Source organism: Tasmannia lanceolata, unplaced genomic scaffold, assembly GCF_043159265.1.
Source record: "Tasmannia lanceolata isolate RefF3 unplaced genomic scaffold, GAP_Taslan_0.1 ptg000006l, whole genome shotgun sequence".
Classification (NCBI taxonomy): Eukaryota; Viridiplantae; Streptophyta; class Magnoliopsida; order Canellales; family Winteraceae; genus Tasmannia; species Tasmannia lanceolata.
Genome location: NW_027518683.1, coordinates 5,496,301 through 5,514,558, shown reverse-complemented (window position 1 = coordinate 5,514,558; position 18,258 = coordinate 5,496,301). Strand labels below are relative to the sequence as shown.

Genomic DNA, 18,258 nt, shown 5'->3' with positions numbered 1-18,258 from the left:
GAGAAAAGAGACATTTCCACATATTTTTGGCAATTTCCATGTCATTATTTGACATTTTCCACCTAGGCTTGTTACTTTCTCAGGAAAGCAAGTGTACACCAGAATTCTGTTTTGTCAAGGAAAAAAGAGGTTGTTTTCCAGGGAATTGCTTTTCTGGGAACGCAAGTGAACAGAGCCTAAGTGAAATAAGAGCTCTGTTGCACCAAAATCAGCTCTCTCTCTCTCTCTCTCTCTCTCTCCTGGGGTAAAATTGTCTAAACGTTTGTAAGAAAATCAAGTCTTGAATGAGTCACATTTTTAATGTTCTAGATTTAGTCAATTTAAGTTTCCCAAATACAGTATTTTAGGGGCAGTGATAAATTCACCCCCTTCTGCTACAATATTCACCCCTTATTTTTCAAAATGGATTGTACAGCGCACACCATAGGATGATCCAAACCGTCCATTTGATGGGCTACAATGTAAATAGGTTGTGCCCCAAAAATCATTTCCATAGGATGATTTGTACAGTCCATTTTGAAAAGAAACAGGAGGTGAATATTGTAATAGAAGGGGCTGAATTTATCACCGCCCTATTTTAGTGAAGAAGATTCTACGTGCACTTCCACAGTCAGCACTCTTCTTATCTCACGCTTTTCTCATTGACCGTCACAATTCTCGACGAGATATGAATAGTCAATAATAGAGGTTTAAAAATTTTAAATAAAGAGTTGAGTGCCAATATCAAAACAGGGGAATGCTGTAGTTACAAATATTTCGAATCTAGTACAAAAAAAAATTGTGCCAGCCTGTATTGTTTGAATGATACCCGTCAATAATTTATTTTGATTTCCACACCACGGTCTACAAATCAACTCCTATATAATTCAATCGATCGTGCATCAATACAGGTCTCAACAGCCCAAGCTATCAGATTACTAAATACCAGTGATGATAAAGCTGGTAAACAGAAGTGCTAAGGACATGTTCATTTTCTATTTTGAGAATTGATTTTAAGTCCAAAACTGATTACTGAGCTCATAATTACATGCAGGCCCTATTCGCTTCATATGATTAAGCATTGGTCTCAATAACCAACCAAGATCACAAATCTCCTTGACAATGCTGGCCAGATTTCATGATCCAGGAGCCTTTGAAGCTGCCCATGCTGCCATGCAGGTCATCAAAGGACCTGGACCATCTTTTGCAAACCATTTGAGACCACAAAGAAGTGCTTTGGCCTCCACCTCATTTGAATCACAAATTCCTGCATGATCCCAGAAAGATTGGACAACAATCCCCTTTTCGTCGTGAAAAACCCCACCTATTCTGGCCTTTCGGGATTTTCCTTTCAAGCACCCATCGAAGTCAAAATTTATCATACCCAATGGCGGAGGACGCCAAGTAGACGCAGCCATGATCTTCATCGTCTTCCAATTACGAAGGATATTCCCTGTGTTGTAGGATGTGAGCAAATTTCAATGCCTTATATCCACTATATAAGGTTCACTTGGATTTCTAATATAATTCTTCCACTCTGCTTTTCTTTGTTCTCAAATATGTGCCCATTTCATTCCTCCCAAACGTGCCTAACAATTGCAAAGGGCGATTTTGAGTCTCAAACTGCATTTAATTTTGAGTCTCAAAACGAACAAGCCTAAGTCAAATAATCAATTTTGGACTCAAAATCATTTCTTAAAAGACTTGATGAGTAGGAACACAACTGAGAACATGATACTGGATAGGAGAGAATGGAAGAAAATGATCCATGTAGACTTAGTCAATTTGAGCCGAGTAGATTCTTTCACCTTCTTCATGAAAATTTTGTAAATGATTCATTAGCCAACCCCAACTAGTTTGGGAAAAAAGCTCGAGTTGAGTTGAGAATAATTTCTTAAAAGACAACTCGGGTTCAATAATCAGTTTTGGACTCAATATCCAAAACGAAGCATTTTGCCTTTTCTGCGTCAACTATGTAGCTTTCACTTGAAGCAAGCATTATTGTTGGGATTTGTTGTCACATCAGACGGATATCAACTATCAAAAGCAATCTGGTCATGCAGCCTGGGGTTCAAATCACCATAGCGAATTGTGAGGAAATTACATCCGCACTCCCTTGTTTTGATAATGACACTCCGGACTTTATCAACCTCTATTGTATTGTATTGTATTGGATTGGTTGTGAGAGAGCATGTGGGAAATCATATCAATTTCCTACCTAAATATAGAGCTGTTGCAACTTTAATCGCTACAAATCAACCACACGTTTTTTCTCCTTGTTTGGAAAGAAAGATTAGGCTAAGAAAAGGTATACAAGATTAGGAAAGCCAACAGATAATGTTCATGCTTGCTATTACAAGGGTTTTCTCATGCAAGACTCTTTAATTTTCATCCAACTTGATTATTTATATAATATAGCAGGTGTTGTATGCATGAATGGACACCTAAAAAGGACCCAAATTGCAATTTGTGTACCAATTTGCACTGATGGTATGATCTCAACCGTCCAACGGATGGGCTGCAAATGGGTAATTAAAAAAAGTGACAACAATCCCCGGTTCTAGTTCTTTGATCAAATGGTTAGGAATATTCGGTAAGAGTATTTTTCGCGGTATGTTATCTACAAGGCCGTGTTTGGATAATGTAGACGTTATGGACGGATCAGATCAAGCCATCCATTCCCAGACATATGAGCAATCAACACTGGACCCACCAAGTGGATGCTATGGATCATCAAATCCAGCAGCCGTGCACATTGTAGACCTTTTGCTCAAATTATTTGGCTATGAGGCTCATTGAACAATAGTAAGTACCAAGTCAGAGGATAACAACATAGAACATTGCTCAGATGTTCTTTCTAACAGCCCATCAGATGGCCATGAGTAATTTTTTGGGAAAGACAAACAAAAGAGAGTGAGAATAGTCATTTTTAGGAAGTGAAACAACAAATGTGAGTGGAAAGGCTGGGAAAGTGGGTGGAAATATCATTTCCCTCAGAAAATAGTATATCATCTGATGAGATCAATTTTTTGACCTAGATAATGCAAATTGGGCCCAGATTGTGTCTCATTTAGGTGCATTTCGTAGTATCATTCCCATAAAAAATTAGTATAAATTATCAAAAATAATTGGTAGAAATGCTAAAGAAATTATTAGCAATGATGGGATGTTTATTTCACTAATAAGTTTCTTAAATCCATCTTATACACGAACCATTGCTGTTTATTTTCACAGCTAGTATCCTCATTACCAGTTCATTACATGATTAGTGGAAAACTTAAAATACCTTAAGATAGGGATGGAAGCTCTGGTGCATCCAGTTCACCAACTGGTCCTGACATTGCATTGCCGTTACCCCACGCCCTTGTGATTTGTACAATCTTCACAGCTTTGAAGGAGATGGATACCACCCCCACTGATCATCTGAGGTGTATTCCGTCACCTGCTTCACGCTTAAGTAGTTATCAAGTCCCCTACAAAACAGATAACGAGTATCCTTTGTCATTAGGATATGGTGCCTGCTCATCTAAAATGCTTATTGACCTTTGGCCTATGAGTTCTCTCACCATTCCCCTAGTTCACGCCCAAACCCGCTTCTTTTCGTTCCTCCCCAGGGGGCTTGAGTGAAGGTGGGTTGCGAGCAGTTCACCCATACAATCCCTGCCTGAAGAGCCTGCAGAATTTATACACATGAATGTAGTTCCACATTCCAAATTCTGAAAGATAATTCTAAAGAAAGGACTTGGGTTGATTGCTAATTAAGTATTTAGTCAAGGTCACATCTATAAGATATGCGTTCAAGATAATTATCTTGACTAATTAAGTAATTAATCAAGATAATTCTAAAGATAACTCTTGGAGTACCTTTGACACGCGTTCACATCTATCCAGATCCTTGGAAAAAACAGCACCAGCTAAGCCATAACTGCAGAAAATCAACAGTGGATAACTCAAGTCTCAACTGACTCTACAGCGTCAAACCCCGAGGAAAAGCACTAAAACAGTTTAGAGCAATATCCCACGAAAACAAGTACAACTCACCGGGTGTCATTTGCAAGTTCAATGGCTTCGTCTTCATCTGTAAATGTTTTAACACATAAAACAGGTCCAAAAACCTCATCCCTCCAAATTTGCATGGAGGTGTCAACATCAGTTATGATGGTTGGTTCAATAAAGAACCCTTTCTTTAAATGCTGTCATTCAACCATGAGATTACACAATTGTCATTAAAAATTCAGGACTAGAGGATGGAGGATATTGTTGATGGTGAATGATTTACCTGGGGGCGGCCACCGCCACACAAAACGGTTGCACCTTCGCTCTTTGCCGTTGAAATGAATTTCAATACCTTATTATACTGAAAAAAAAACAGAGAATATTAACTCGGCCACTTCAAGCCAATCCAATGGCAAATACGGTGAACCTTAAGCTTCATATGTTTTTAGACTTCAAGTTATCAACCCTTCCAAATAAGAATCTTCGTCAATCATCAGCCAAATAAGATCTATTACAGGGTGAAGAGCACCCAGTAAGCTGCCGTTCCATGCCCCCAGTCACCAGTCATGACCAAGAGTCAAAGATGTGCATACACTGCACACAGGAAGAGTGAAGCAATATGTCCATCTGAAGCATAGAAATCAGTTTGCAGATAAGAGGAATTCTAAACTGAGGGGCGCGCCCTTGCAAAAATGGGGTGAAATGGCGCCCCCATTGGCTATAAATCAACATCACATTTATGATGGTTAAAAGTCAAAAAGCATTAAATGCATTTTTGTGATTTATAGCCAATGGGGGCACCCTTTCACCTCATTTTTACAAGGGCACCCTTCAGTTTAGCATACCTCTGCAAATAATTATCTTCCTCAATTTTTCTAAACTTGAGTGAGAAAAACAATGGCACAGTACATTAAGTTCACAACTAAATACAGGTTCAAAAGATCAGTAGTAAAATCCTGGCAATGTTCAGTAAACAAACGTCCCCTCTATGTCAAAAGGACAGAGAATACATGTTTAAACATAACATGTCTAATGTTCCCATGCATTCTGGTTGCAAACAGGAAACTCTGTTTCTTTAGTTAGCAATTAGAATAACTCACTAACCATCAGAAATTAATTTGACCAGCACAGGTAATTGAAACACAGTAAAGGAAATGTGCTATGATGTGTATATTTGTGCAGATTATTTAGTTCTATTTTAACTCAGAAACTCATTTCTTCTTATTTTAATATAAAATTTAACTGAACTACTTAATCTTTTTAATGCAGTGCAGAAAAAAGAGAGTTAACCGCAAAATTGAGTTGAAACATTTGTTAACTGTCTCATAATATCTCTATAGCTTTTGGTGCAACTTCAGGAAGAAAGAGGAGCACACACAGGAACTAATCAAACAAACATGATACCTGCCCTTCACTAACAACAGGGCCGAGCCTGCAACCTTCTTCCATCGGATCTGCAATTTTGATGCTTTTGGCCCAATTAGCAAGTTTCTCCAGGAACTTTGATGCAATGCTCTCCTACAACATTGTACGTATTCATGAATAAAACTTAATTAAGAAAATTGAAATAGACAGCTGGAAGAAGTGTGGATGCTACAAAGAAGAATTTTCTAATGGTAATCTAAGTAAAATGATATGCAAGTAATTTCCTAAAATTATAACATCACAAACCCAAGCCAATCAACCAACTACCAAGACAATCCAAAATGAAATCCATGGCATCAGGTTTACATTTGAAAATTTTGAAAGGATGCTTCAGGCGAATAAAACACAATGTAACTTCCACAAAATGGAACATGGTTAGCTTTTATTTTGCACCAGTTCATTTTCCCTTTGTTATTCAATCATTCCTAGTACATATACTTTACATTTTGTTTTTCATCACACTAATATGAATATTAAATTATTGAAAATTTTTAATAACTTGGTTCATTCATTACTGACATACGACACACAAAAACCGGATCCTAAGACCTCATTAACCATCATTACACGCCTCGTTGGAGGACATTTGCCCATAACTCCATATAGTTATCTCCTGGTCGAGTCATCTTTTCCTTTTGTGTCACATGTGCAACCATATCCTCCCATCTTTCAATAAACAGAATCAAGCTGAGTACTTGTGATTGGAAAGGTCTACCAATCTTGAATCCACAAAATTATCAGCTGTAAATCAATTTGGGTTCACGGAAATTTTGTTGTAATTCAGTTTTAATTACGCAGAATTATTGGTGTTAATTGGTTTTTGATTTTGAAGGCTTTGGATAACATCATCATCAATTTGAGATCAGAGCATCCATAGTAGTAGAATCTTTGTTCCATCAATTGGTATCAAAGATATATCTCTTTATTCACAATATAAAAGTAAAAATAAAATCAGAGCTATGCCTCCAAGAAAGGCCATAGGTCCTGGAGTTAGTGAAGAAGTGCACAAAAGCAAAACCCTATATGACGTTTGGGAACTGATCTGACAACAAAGGGTAAAATAGTTTGGGAGATGAGAAAGATGTGGGAACAATTGGCATAATTTGGGACTGTTTTGAGCCAAATCACGAGTAATCAAGAATTGTTGCAACTCCGGGGGTATCAGAACAAAGAGACGGTCACATGGAGGGCTTGCAGAAATAAACCCTCAACATCAAGCTTCGTATCATAGGCAGCCTTCTCGGCAACAGTTTCAGCCCCCAAAACCATTTTCCAAGAGATAACAATCGATAGGAAGCGAAGACTAGCGTTGAGCTTCTCAAATTTTTGGAAGGGTTAGAAGCCAAAGAATACTTGGATTGGGTGACAACAATTGAAGAGGTTCTTGATTATAAGGATGTACCTATGCACAAAAGGGTATCCTTGGTAGTCTTGAGACTTTGACGTAGAGCAAAAGTATGGTGGCAATCTGTCAAGAAACAAAAAGCATAGTTATTCTAACCAGCAGTTGGAAGAAATGAAAAGGTTGATAGGAGAGGAGTCTCCGCCATTTAACTACAAACAAACATTGTATGAGTGGCTCCATAAACTCACTCAAGGATCGCAGATTGCAGCTCAGTACAAGTTCTATAAGCTATTAGTGAGAAATCAATTGGGTGACACCCTACAGCAGCTCATTGTGAGGTACTTTGAAGGTTGAGACCATCAATTAATGATGCATTATGCATCCACAGTCTGAGGCACAGGTTAAAGCACAATCCATTGAAGAAATCCAAAGGAGAGTGACAATTAGATCGTCTCCATTTCCAGGTATTATGCGTCTACAAGGTGGGGTCCTCCAGTATTTCCTTCTGCCATGTTAGGCGATCCGCCAATGGGGTGGCAGATAGGCTTGCTATATCGGGGGTTGGCATGGAGGCTTTTGAGCTCTTTGACTATCCCACCCCTTAACTTTTTGTTTGCTTTCCATTTTCTGTTTCTTGTATTTTCTTGGTATTTTGTTCCTTCTATTCTTTGTATTTGACCATCTCGGTCTCTTCTTTTAATGAAATTTTTTGCCATTCGAAAAAAAAAAAAAAACCCGGATCAGCTCAAATCACTCTGTAATCATGCCCATGTTAAATATTTTCAGCGTGGGAAAGATGGGACAATATTCATCAGCGGTATTTAGGTCCGACAATGGTTTCTAGTGTTGAAAGGCAGATGAAAATGTGGAGAAGCAAGGACATGAAGACGGATGTGATGAAGGCATGTAGGTAACTTAGAAGAAAGTGGGAAACATTCTGTATGAGAATACTCACGACCCTTGTGTTGTGTAGATGTCTTGTTTCTAGCAGTTTACCCTTGTGTTGTGCAGATGTCTTGTTTCTAGCAGTGATTGACCTCCCAAAATTCAATTTTCGGTTTTGAGCTAAGGCTTAAGGGTATTTCGGTAATATCTTGATGTAGTGGCATTACTATATAAGCCATGTATTAGGGTTACAAGTGGTTAGGTTTTGTGAGTTTTCTTGGCCGAAAGGAAAAGAGAGTTTTGTAACTCTATACCAAAATAATGAAACTCTTCTCTTGTAGAGGTAGACACACTACCGATGCATGCAAATCTTGTGTTCTTGCTTTGTGTGATGGTGTTTCTTGCAGTTCTTCTTGTCGCTTGTCCGCGCATCGTATTTAATCTTATTTTGGGAGATTAGATCTCTCCCAAAAAGAGATCTCTTGATTTTCTACACCTTGTTTGGTGAATAGAAAGATTTTTTACACGCTTGAGAAGAAGAGGAACCTTGGCGACACATGACAAATTCATTACAACTTGTACCAATAGAGGTAATAGAGCCAAGCTTATTATTGTCGCATGGAGTTGTGAGAACATGATCACTCAAGTGGCGGCAAAGAAACTCAACTTAAAGACGGAGCACACACTCAACGGTACAAATAAGCATGGTTAAACAATTCTGCTAAGGTAAAGGTTTCTCAACAAAACTTGGTATCGCTCCCCATTGAAAATAAGGGACAGCATGTGGTGTGATCAGTGATGTTGTACCCATGGTTTTAAATTTCGGCCGAAATCCGACCGAAACCGAAATTTCTCGAAATCTGAAACTTCGGATTTCTCAAATTTCAGCCGAAATTTAGAGAAATTGTTTTTCTTTTAAATATAGTATTATTGGCCGAAATTTTAGTTTCGGCGCCGAAACCGAAATTTAAATCCATGGTTGTACCAATAGATACGTGACATATCTTAGTTGGCCGACCTTGGCAATGTGATAGGAATACTATGTACGATGGCTGGAAGAATACCTACTTGTTTCATACAGAAATACACATTGATACCAACTAAAGATAATTCAAGTGCTGGCAAGTGTAAGAACATCATATGCTTGTCAAGGTATAAATTCGAGTAAAGCACTGAGTATAAGAAGCCACCGGATTTGCGCAACAACGACATCTTCAACAAATTTTTTTTGAATGGTACGACATCTTCAAGAATAGTCATATATCTCCTCACTATGGGATGTTTGACAGTGAGAACTTTAGGGTGAGTTATTTTAGGTGAGGGTGATTGATGTCGTTAAATAGCCCAGAGATGAAGAAGTTGAAGATCCAAGGCAAGAGTTAAGAGATGCAAACATGAAGGGTGAGAGTATCACAATAAGTGTTCCAGGAAGTCCCATGAAATTGGGGCCCACCATTTATTGTCATACAACTTGTTTTTGTTTAAAGGTTTTATTTGGGTGTTCAATTAAGTGAATAAGGGCCCACTTATTTTATGCAATTAGTTAGAAGATAAGTAGGTGGGATCCAGGAGTTTATGATATCATATGTCTTTTAAACTTAAGCGAGTGTCGTCTTTAAACTTAAGTGGGTTATTGCTATGGCCCATTGTTAGTTCTTAAGATATCTTTAAGTTATAAACTTGCTTTTAGTTGAAAGGTATAGAAGGGGAGAAATTTGCAGACTTTGGAGAGAATGAAATCATAAGTTTTTTTTGGGGACAGAGTCTTTTATTTTCATGGGATTATGGTTAACAATGTGAAGGGTTATACCTCTACTTCAAAAAAAAAAAAAAAAAAAGCAATGTGAAGGGTTATAAATACAATTGTAAAGTACACTTTTGGGGCAGCTTTTGATGTGAATGAAAGAGAAGTTGATCGGAGAGAACCACCAATCTTGAATCAACGAAAAATAGCAGCTGTAAATCAGATCAGAGTCACAAAAATTCTGCAGTAACTTAGTTTTAATCAGACAAGATTACAGTGTTATATGGTTTTTATATTGATGGTTTAGATACTATCATCATCATTAATTTGGTATCAGAGCATTCATAGTAGAAGAATCTCTGTTACATCAAGGGAACAATATATTGGAAAAATATAAATATAAAATATGAGCTTGGGCAAGAGAAATGTATTGAATTTCAAACCTGACTACGTAGTAGCACAATTATGAGCACCATAGGTCTAATTGTCACTTACATGGATAATAAGACGAGATGTTGCACTGCAGATTTGACCATTTGTCCAAAAGCAACCAAAAAGAGTCCATTCAGCAGCTGTTTGGAGTGACAGACAACTGAAATAAATAGAGACACCCAGATCCACTAAACTCTGCTTGTGTTTTTATAACTGGGTTTCAGCCGGTGATTGATTGCTTAAAACACTACATAAATAAGTAAAAAGTGGCAAGAAAAATGCAGTTGCAATTGTTTTGTGAACGATGCTTCAACATCATGTACAAAGTCTATCCACAGTAATAGAGAAATATTTCGGTGAATTGGATCAGTCTGGTTCTGAGAAACTAACTTTTGTCAAGGTCCACATCCTCAAATATAACAATTGGACTCTTTCCTCCAAGCTCCAAAGAACAAGGCTGCCACATCCACATTAGGACCAAAAGGTAGGCAATTTAGATGTTATTATCTCCCACACTAATAATTGTTCAGCCAAATTAGATGATAAATTGATAGTGCTTAAAAGTACCTTGACCAATTGAGCCACAGTAGACATGATCATGCTACCAGTTGCAGTACTTCCGGTAAATGCAATCTAATAGAGGCAGTAATTTTGTCAAGCATTCAAAGAAAACACATTGCAAACTTATATGACCGAAGCAGCATGAAGAAAAATTCTTTCCATTCATAATTTAAAAAAAAAAGAAAAAAAACTAAACTGAACCTTGTCCACATGAGGATGAGATGCCAAAGGAGCACCAGCTTCTGGACCTAATCCAGTCACAATGTTTAAGACACCAGGTGGAAGTCCTACTTCTTGACACACTGCAGCCAACTCCAAACAAGTCCTGAAGACGAATATCTGATAAGAAATGCATATAAGAGAGAAAAAGTAATTGGAAAAGTTAACCAAAGCTTACATAGATGCCAACTCAGAGGGCTTTAGTATAGCTGTACACCCAGCAGCCAAGGCTGGAGCAACCTTCCACGTAGCCATCAAGAGAGGGTAGTTCCTTAGACGAGAAAAAAAAAGGACAGTTAAATTTCATTGAGTCCTGATATCATGGTTCCATGGAATTCGTATAAAACACATATACAACTTATAACATGGATTTATTTATTTATTTTCTAATTTTTACGCATATAAAGGTGATGGATAAGGACTTAGTCAACTTATACGTAATCATATTTATCGTGATTACAGATGTGATTATGGCTGTGATAAATATGGTCTGTATACTAACAGAGGTGGTAGTGAGTTGTGATCCCCTGCTCTGTCTCATGTTTTTTTCTGAAATCATCACCTTATTCTACACCTAAAACTGAAGTGCCTACATCTTTAAGATATTTCAAAAGAATTTACATATTTCATGTACAAAGTAAATATTGAACCCAAAAAGAACTAACAGAAAGAAACATCATTTACCAAGGAGTAATCAACCCAACAACTCCAATGGGTTCCTTAAGAATGTGACACTTAAATTGTTGCATGGGAAGAGAGATAGGAGCCTTTTGCTTTACGTCTAGCGCTTCAGCAAGATCAGCATAGTACTCAAAACACCCGGCCACATCATCCTGGATGCGATTTTCAGGCAGACAAGACATGTATGGATGTTGTTTCACCAATAAATATTCAGAATGAACTGTTCAAAAGTATACACATGTATATAATTCAAAAAAATTCATAGAAAATACCATGTCCCATGCGGCTTCATCCAGTGGTTTCCCACAATCAAGTGCTTCTAGCTTGGCTAGCTCAGATTTCCTCTCTGTTATCTGCATTTAATAAAGATAGAGAAGTCTTCATTACAACATAAATGCAAGAGATCATCAACTTATGAATACCAACATGAAAATGAATGAAATAGTATTGTACTGCAACAATAAACACACAAACCAACTTTTATGACTCCAAGGCTTCCCAAGCTGATTACAGGAAGTGGTTTGTCAGGGTTTTTAACTGGATAGTTTATAAAATTGAAAAACCTCAGTTCCTTCCAGATACACAATCGACAGTTGGCATACTTATGCTGAGATAGACAACATCACAGGTTAATGATTCCATCTCTGCATTGGAAACTAATTATGCATACCAGTTTTCTTGAATCGGACAGAATAGAGATATGTGGACATAATTTGTAGTTTACCATCCAGCTGAAGCGATAAGCGTTTAGACTTTAGAGAAGTTACCATTCAATAAAAAAACATTTAGGCCCTGTTTGGATTCAAAGAATTTTCTAGAAAATTTTGGAAAAGAAATTTTTTCTAAAATTTCCTAGTTTTGTTTAACAAATGAAAAGAGATAACTTGAAGCCCTATTCAATTTTAACTTAGAGAGACCTTCAACTTATTTCCGCAGCATATTTGGAAATCTGATTTTTTTTCCCTGCCGGTAGCTGATTTGGAAATCCAAGGATTTGATCCAGACCCAAATCACAATGCAAAAAAGGGCTGCAAATGTGAGAAATCGAAATCGAAATCAAAATCAAAATCAAAAACTTCTCGGCATCCGAACGGGCCCTCATATTCTTTAATAAATCCATGAAATTTCTTTAAAATACATATTAAAACTCTATAGTCAATGGCGATTTGTAAATTCCTACAAAACATAAAAGCTGCATCATTCACAATTCTATGGAAATCTATCAAATCTTCAAATTAACTCGATTAAAAAGAAACACCTTTGAAGCTATGGCGCGTAAATATTTCGCACGAAAAGCTCCTGAAGCACGTGACCAGTCTCCTCCTTTGTTCCTTGAGAGAGCCTTGCGTGCAGCTTCCACTGCAAGCTCCACATCCTCGGAAGTTCCCGCCGGTATATGGCCTGAAAAAAGGGCGAAACGAAGATTTTCAAAGCTGCGAAAGACGAAACCTAACTAAAATCTCTAAAAGAACGACACTGCAAATGTAGAGATCGGGAAAGGGGATTGAAAATACTAAACAGTGAGAGAGATTGCAAAAAAAAAGTAGAGAAAAAATGAGAACCGATGATCTGTTCGGTAGCGGGATTGATAATCGGAATCCGATTCTTTCTAATGGGTTCTGTCCATTCGCCATTGATGTAGAGTCGACGAGAGGGGACGATCGCCATGGAATTTTTACTACTGCTATGCCCTAGTAGAAGGAAATATATGTGAAGTAAAATAAAGGTCGGACCAATTACCAATGGGGGACAAACATTAGGCAAAATTATGGACCCATGCATTTCAAAAATTATCAACCCGGGGCAAAAGAGGTCTTGTCAGTAAAAGCTGGACGAAAATACCATTTGGCATTTACAACACGTTTTGACCTTGTTTTCTCCTTGTTCCCTCTTCTTTTACTTCTCCATTATCTCCTTTTTGATTTTTTACCCTACTAGTCAACTTCCTCCTTGTTCAGCCACCATTGTTGCTGACAAATCTTGAAAACTTGAATGTTGAGTTTTTACCATCTATCTCTTTGTATTTAGGTTTTTTTTTTTTTTTTTTTTTAGGCTTTTGCACTATTTTTCATTCCTCTGTTTCTGATTTATCTTGTTAGAGTTTAAGCGATTTGTTTTTTAGGGTGAGTTTTGGAGATAATGCATGGATGGCTTCACTAACTTTTTTTGGAAGACAAGTGGTTGTATAAGAAAAAGTTGATGTAATACATGAATGGATGGCTACACATTTTTTGATTTACGTAAATTTTTTTTTTTATAATACACAAATTGGAATGTAATACATGAAGCACATTTAATGAAAACAACATCCATTTCTTTTGTTATTTCTATCATGAGCATAATTATAATGCTATTAGAAAAGTTGCTATAGGCAGGGGGTTTTGTAGTAGAAGAGGTTTATCAACTCTCTGAAAGGGGGTTAGTAACTCTCAAAAGTAGGGTTACCAATTTTCGAATAAGCTTATCAAGTGCTTGAAAATTGGCATAGGGTATTGGAATTTTGGAAGAGGGTTTTCAAGTTTCTAGGATTGGGGTTATCTAGTATAAAAAATGGAGTCACCAATTTCCGAATGAGGTGATCAAATCCCTAAAAATTGGCCAAGGGTACTAGAGTTTTGGAAGGGGGTTTTCAAGTCTCTGGATTGTGGTTATCTAATATAAAAATGGGGTTACCAATTTCTGAATGAGTTTATCAAGTCCTTGAAAATTGGCCGAGGGTACTGGAGTTTTGGAAAGGGGTTTTCAAGTCTCTAGGATTGGGGTTATCAAGTATCAAAATGGGGTTACTAATTTCCGAATGGGCTTATCAAGTCCCTGAAAATTGGCCGAGGGTACTAGAGTTTTGGAAGGGGGTTTTCAAGTGTTTGGGATTGAGGTTATCCAATATCAAAATAGGGTTACCAATTTACGAATGAGCTTATCAAGTCCCTTAAAATTGCCCAAGGGTACTGGAGTTTTGGAAGGGGGTTTTCAAGTCTCTGGGGTTGGGGTTATCTAGTATCAAAATGGGGTTACCAAATTTCGAATGGGCTTATCAAGTGCCTTATGAACACGTTTTTACTACATGTTTTTTTTCACTCGTCATTTTCACATTTTTTTCTTTCTACTGTACGATTCTTCTTCCTCATCTTCCATTAAAAGGGAGAAGGATAAATGCAAAACTCTAAAACAAATGAAAAACAAAACCTAAATATTGAAAGATAGATGAGAATGAACTCACGTTTCAAATTTTCGAGTTTTCCCACCTCCAATGGTGGCTAAATGATGAAGAAGATGACTGGTAAGGTTTAAAAAAACAAAGTTCAAAATGAAAAGGTAAAAAAAAAAAGAGGGAAAGAAGAGAGAAGGGGGAAAAGTAGAAAAACAAAACGTGTTGCTTAAGAAAAGAGCATTTTTATCTAGCTTTTAATGACAATACCTCTTTTGTCCCTCGTTGATAATTTCTGAAAAGCATGGGTCCTGTTGATAATTCCACCTAACTTTTGTCCCCCATTGGTAATTGATCCACAAAGGAAGAGAAAGATCTGCAAATATTGGTACCCCTGAAGTGATATTTACATCCCTGGTTCGTTCGGACACTATTTCGCCCTTTTCGGTTTCTGTGCCTTCATATAAGGAAATGTCCGACACGTGAGACTGTGAGAGTCATATCGTAGATTTGCACCCTTCAAGTCCATGATGGGTCCCACAGATGCTTTTTTCAATCAAGCTTGGTGGACCCTCTTAGTCTTACCTCCTTTCCATTTCCACATTGGGCGATGATAAATTCGCACCCTCTATAGAATAATTCACACCACTGGCACGTTAAAAAAGTTAAAAAGTCTACGGCGTATCCTCCTTTCAAGGGGTGCGAATTATTCTGCAGGGGGTGCGAATTTATCATTGCCCTTCCACATTTTCGATACAGTACTAATGTGGGGCCCACGTTTCTCGCTTTTAGAGTGGATAGGACTCTATTGGACACGACGGTCTCATCATGAACAGACGATTCTAAACACTTGATCAAAATGATTTGAGATTAATTTTGAGGAATTGATCAAGTGAGCGAGATCTTTACTGAAAATTGATAGTGGGACCCACTCAAGGCCCGATTGGTGGCCCACAAGATGAACGATCCCAATCACTGATATATGGAATGCCTAGTGCCTAAAAATCAAGACACATGCCTATGTCAATTTCCACTGCCAAGGGGCAAGGACTAGTGACCTTGCCAGCAAATCATCAACCTTTGCCAAATCTTACCACGAGACTACAAGAGGATGGTAAATAATGTAATACTCCAATGTTTTAATATCACGCTCTACTACCTTGTCTTTTAGTATTTAAAAGGCTGTCAACATGTTATTACAGTTCTCATAAAGCTCTACCAAGCTCATTAAATACTAAAAGACAAGCAAGGAGAGCGTGGATATCAAAACAATGAAGTGCTGATATCATTTTCCGTTTGGATTATTGGAAATTTGGAATAAGTAATTGGGAATCCGAATCAACATCATATACGATTCTCCACCAAAAAAAAAAAAGGGCATGTTCGGCAGGGCTTCTCTTTATGTGCCGACTAAATGGCCAAAACTGGATAAGGAGAGAGTCTTTGGGAGCAACTCTGAGTTGCTCATTTTTCTCGAGTTCTTGGGCGCTGATATCCCCCCTCCACCCCCCCCCCCCCCCCCGCGGCGCGGACGACGGCTGGCTAACGTATTCCCACCATTATTTGACCGGTCTCTCTCTCTCTCTCTCTCTCTCCACACACACAACAGGAACAGTTGGTAGGCCCATCTTTGAACAACGTAGGCCCCGCCCATACCACACCATAGGATAATCCAAACCGTCCATTTGATGGGCCATAAACGTAAATAGGTTGTGTCCCAAAATATTTTTCCATAGGCGGATCCTAGCCCTCCGATCTAAATAGAAACTACATCTTATGCAACCTCTATAGATTGTAGGGTTGCGATCATCCTACGGAAATGATTTTTGGGGCACAACCTATTTACATTGTGGCCCATCAAATGGGCGGCTCGGATCATCCTATGGTCTGAACGGTACACTTCATTTTCAAAAATATGGGTGGGGCCTAGATTGGTACGAACCACACCATAGGATGATCCAAACCATGGACGGCTCAGATCATCCTATGTTGTGGACGGTACGCTTCAATTTGAAAAATATCAGTGGGGCCTACGATTGGGCCTTAATGTTAGTGTACGACCAACTCCATAGGATTATCCAAACCATGGACGGCTTGGATCATCCTATGTTGTGGATGGGCCTAAATGTTACTGTACGACCACAACATGATCCAAACCATTCATTTGATGGGCCAACCCTTTTGGGGGCACAACCCATTTACGTTATGGCCCATCAAATGGACGGTTCGGATCATCCTATGGTCTGGACGGTACACTTCATTTTCAAAAATATGGGTGGGACCTAAATTGGGCCTTAATGTTACTGTACGAACCACACCATAGGAGGATCCAAACCATGGACGGCTTGGATCATCCTATGTTCTGGACGGTACGCTTCAATTTGAAAAAAAATCGGTGAGGCCTACGATTGGGCCTTAATGTTACCAACTCCATAGGATTATCCAAACCATGGACAGCTTGGATCGTCCTATGTTGTGGACGGGCCTTAATGTTACTTTACGACCAACTCCATAGAATGATCCAAACCATTCATTTGATGGGCCACAATGTAAATAGGTTGTGCCCCAAAAATAATTTCCATAGGAATATCACAACCCTACAATCTATAGAGGTTGTATAAGATGTAGTTTCTATTTAGATCGGAGGGCTAGGATCTGCCTATGGAAATGATATTTTGGGACGCAAACCAACTGTTCCTGTTGTGTGTGGAGAGAGAGAGAGAGAGAGAGAGAGAGAGAGAGAGTGGAGAGAGACCGGTCAAATGGTGAGAAAGTGACATAACCTAACGTTTAGCGTTAGCCAGCCGTCAAGGGGCGGGGGAGAATATCAGCGCCCGAGTTTTTTCGTCCTAAATCTGTCGGACTTCTCTTTCTCATTCACTATACCTAAAAAAGCGGGTGTAGAATGGGTGTCGAATGCAATCAAAATGGAAACATAATTAAAATAAAAACTTTAATTTAAAAAATTCATTCCAATTGGAAAAGAATTGGAATACCACCCATTGGAGTAGAATATACATTCTTGCATTTTGCTAAGGTCCTGTTCGTTTGAGATTATGCCAACCAAGAGTCCAAAACCAATTATTGGACTCAAAATTAAAAACGTAAATTTGGGTCCAAGAACAGATTTTGGATTCACAATCGGTTGGCATAATCTTAAACGAACAAGGCCTAAGCGGCTAGAGAGGGTAGCAGAAAGAGCAGAGGAGGGAGAGAATTTGTGAGGGCAGGAGTGGCTGGAAAATATGAAAATTTAACCCTATTACGAGCAGAGCTTTTCTTTTCCATGTTTCCAGCCACTTCTCATCCTCTCCTCACCCATAAACTAATGTTACTAATATTCCATGACACAAAATTCCATGGCTGCCACATGTGGCCTTAATTTTATAGTTTTCTGTGCCATTATAAATGCACTTGGGTGAGGTGGATCCGATGGGGTGCCCTTGTGACTGGGTTTTTACAAGAACACACTTCAATTTAGCATTACTAAATATATTTTAAGTGATGTCAATCCATGCTTGGGATTTAATTATGAGCATCCAAAGAATCCCTATATCCCATTCTGGGATTTGCTAGCGTCCCATTCTGACATGCAACAGACCATCTGCGAAATGCCTTTTGCAAAGGACGCTAGCAAATCCCATTCCAAAATCTATTTTTGGTGAAATTCATTTCATGTGAAATGGAAACACTCACCCATTTTATTTGGGGGTTTTCCTAGTGAACATACACAGTTATTTTCTCATTGATAAGCATCTATTTATAAAGCCCACAAATTTTAGGTTTAAGCCGTGTGATGGATCGAGTTTCGTTGCATGCTTATCCCCAGCAAGGCCTAGCAAA

General features: G+C 38.3%; 1 protein-coding gene across 1 annotated transcript; it reads right to left on the bottom strand.

The window, feature by feature from the left end:
• Positions 1-3,128: 3,128 nt before the first annotated feature.
• On the bottom strand, positions 3,129-12,987 carry LOC143879408 (aminoaldehyde dehydrogenase 2, peroxisomal-like). The gene is made up of 15 exons (XM_077381783.1): positions 12,830-12,987; positions 12,526-12,668; positions 11,540-11,620; positions 11,271-11,419; positions 10,765-10,857; positions 10,569-10,692; positions 10,374-10,439; positions 10,197-10,263; positions 9,870-9,946; positions 5,380-5,493; positions 4,259-4,336; positions 4,021-4,172; positions 3,844-3,904; positions 3,546-3,652; positions 3,129-3,452 (listed from the first exon to the last, which is right to left on the bottom strand). The coding sequence occupies exons 1-15, from the start codon at positions 12,933-12,935 to the stop codon at positions 3,362-3,364; spliced, it is 1,509 nt and encodes a 502-aa protein (XP_077237898.1). The 5' UTR covers positions 12,936-12,987; the 3' UTR covers positions 3,129-3,361.
• Between the last annotated feature and the right edge of the window lie 5,271 nt (positions 12,988-18,258).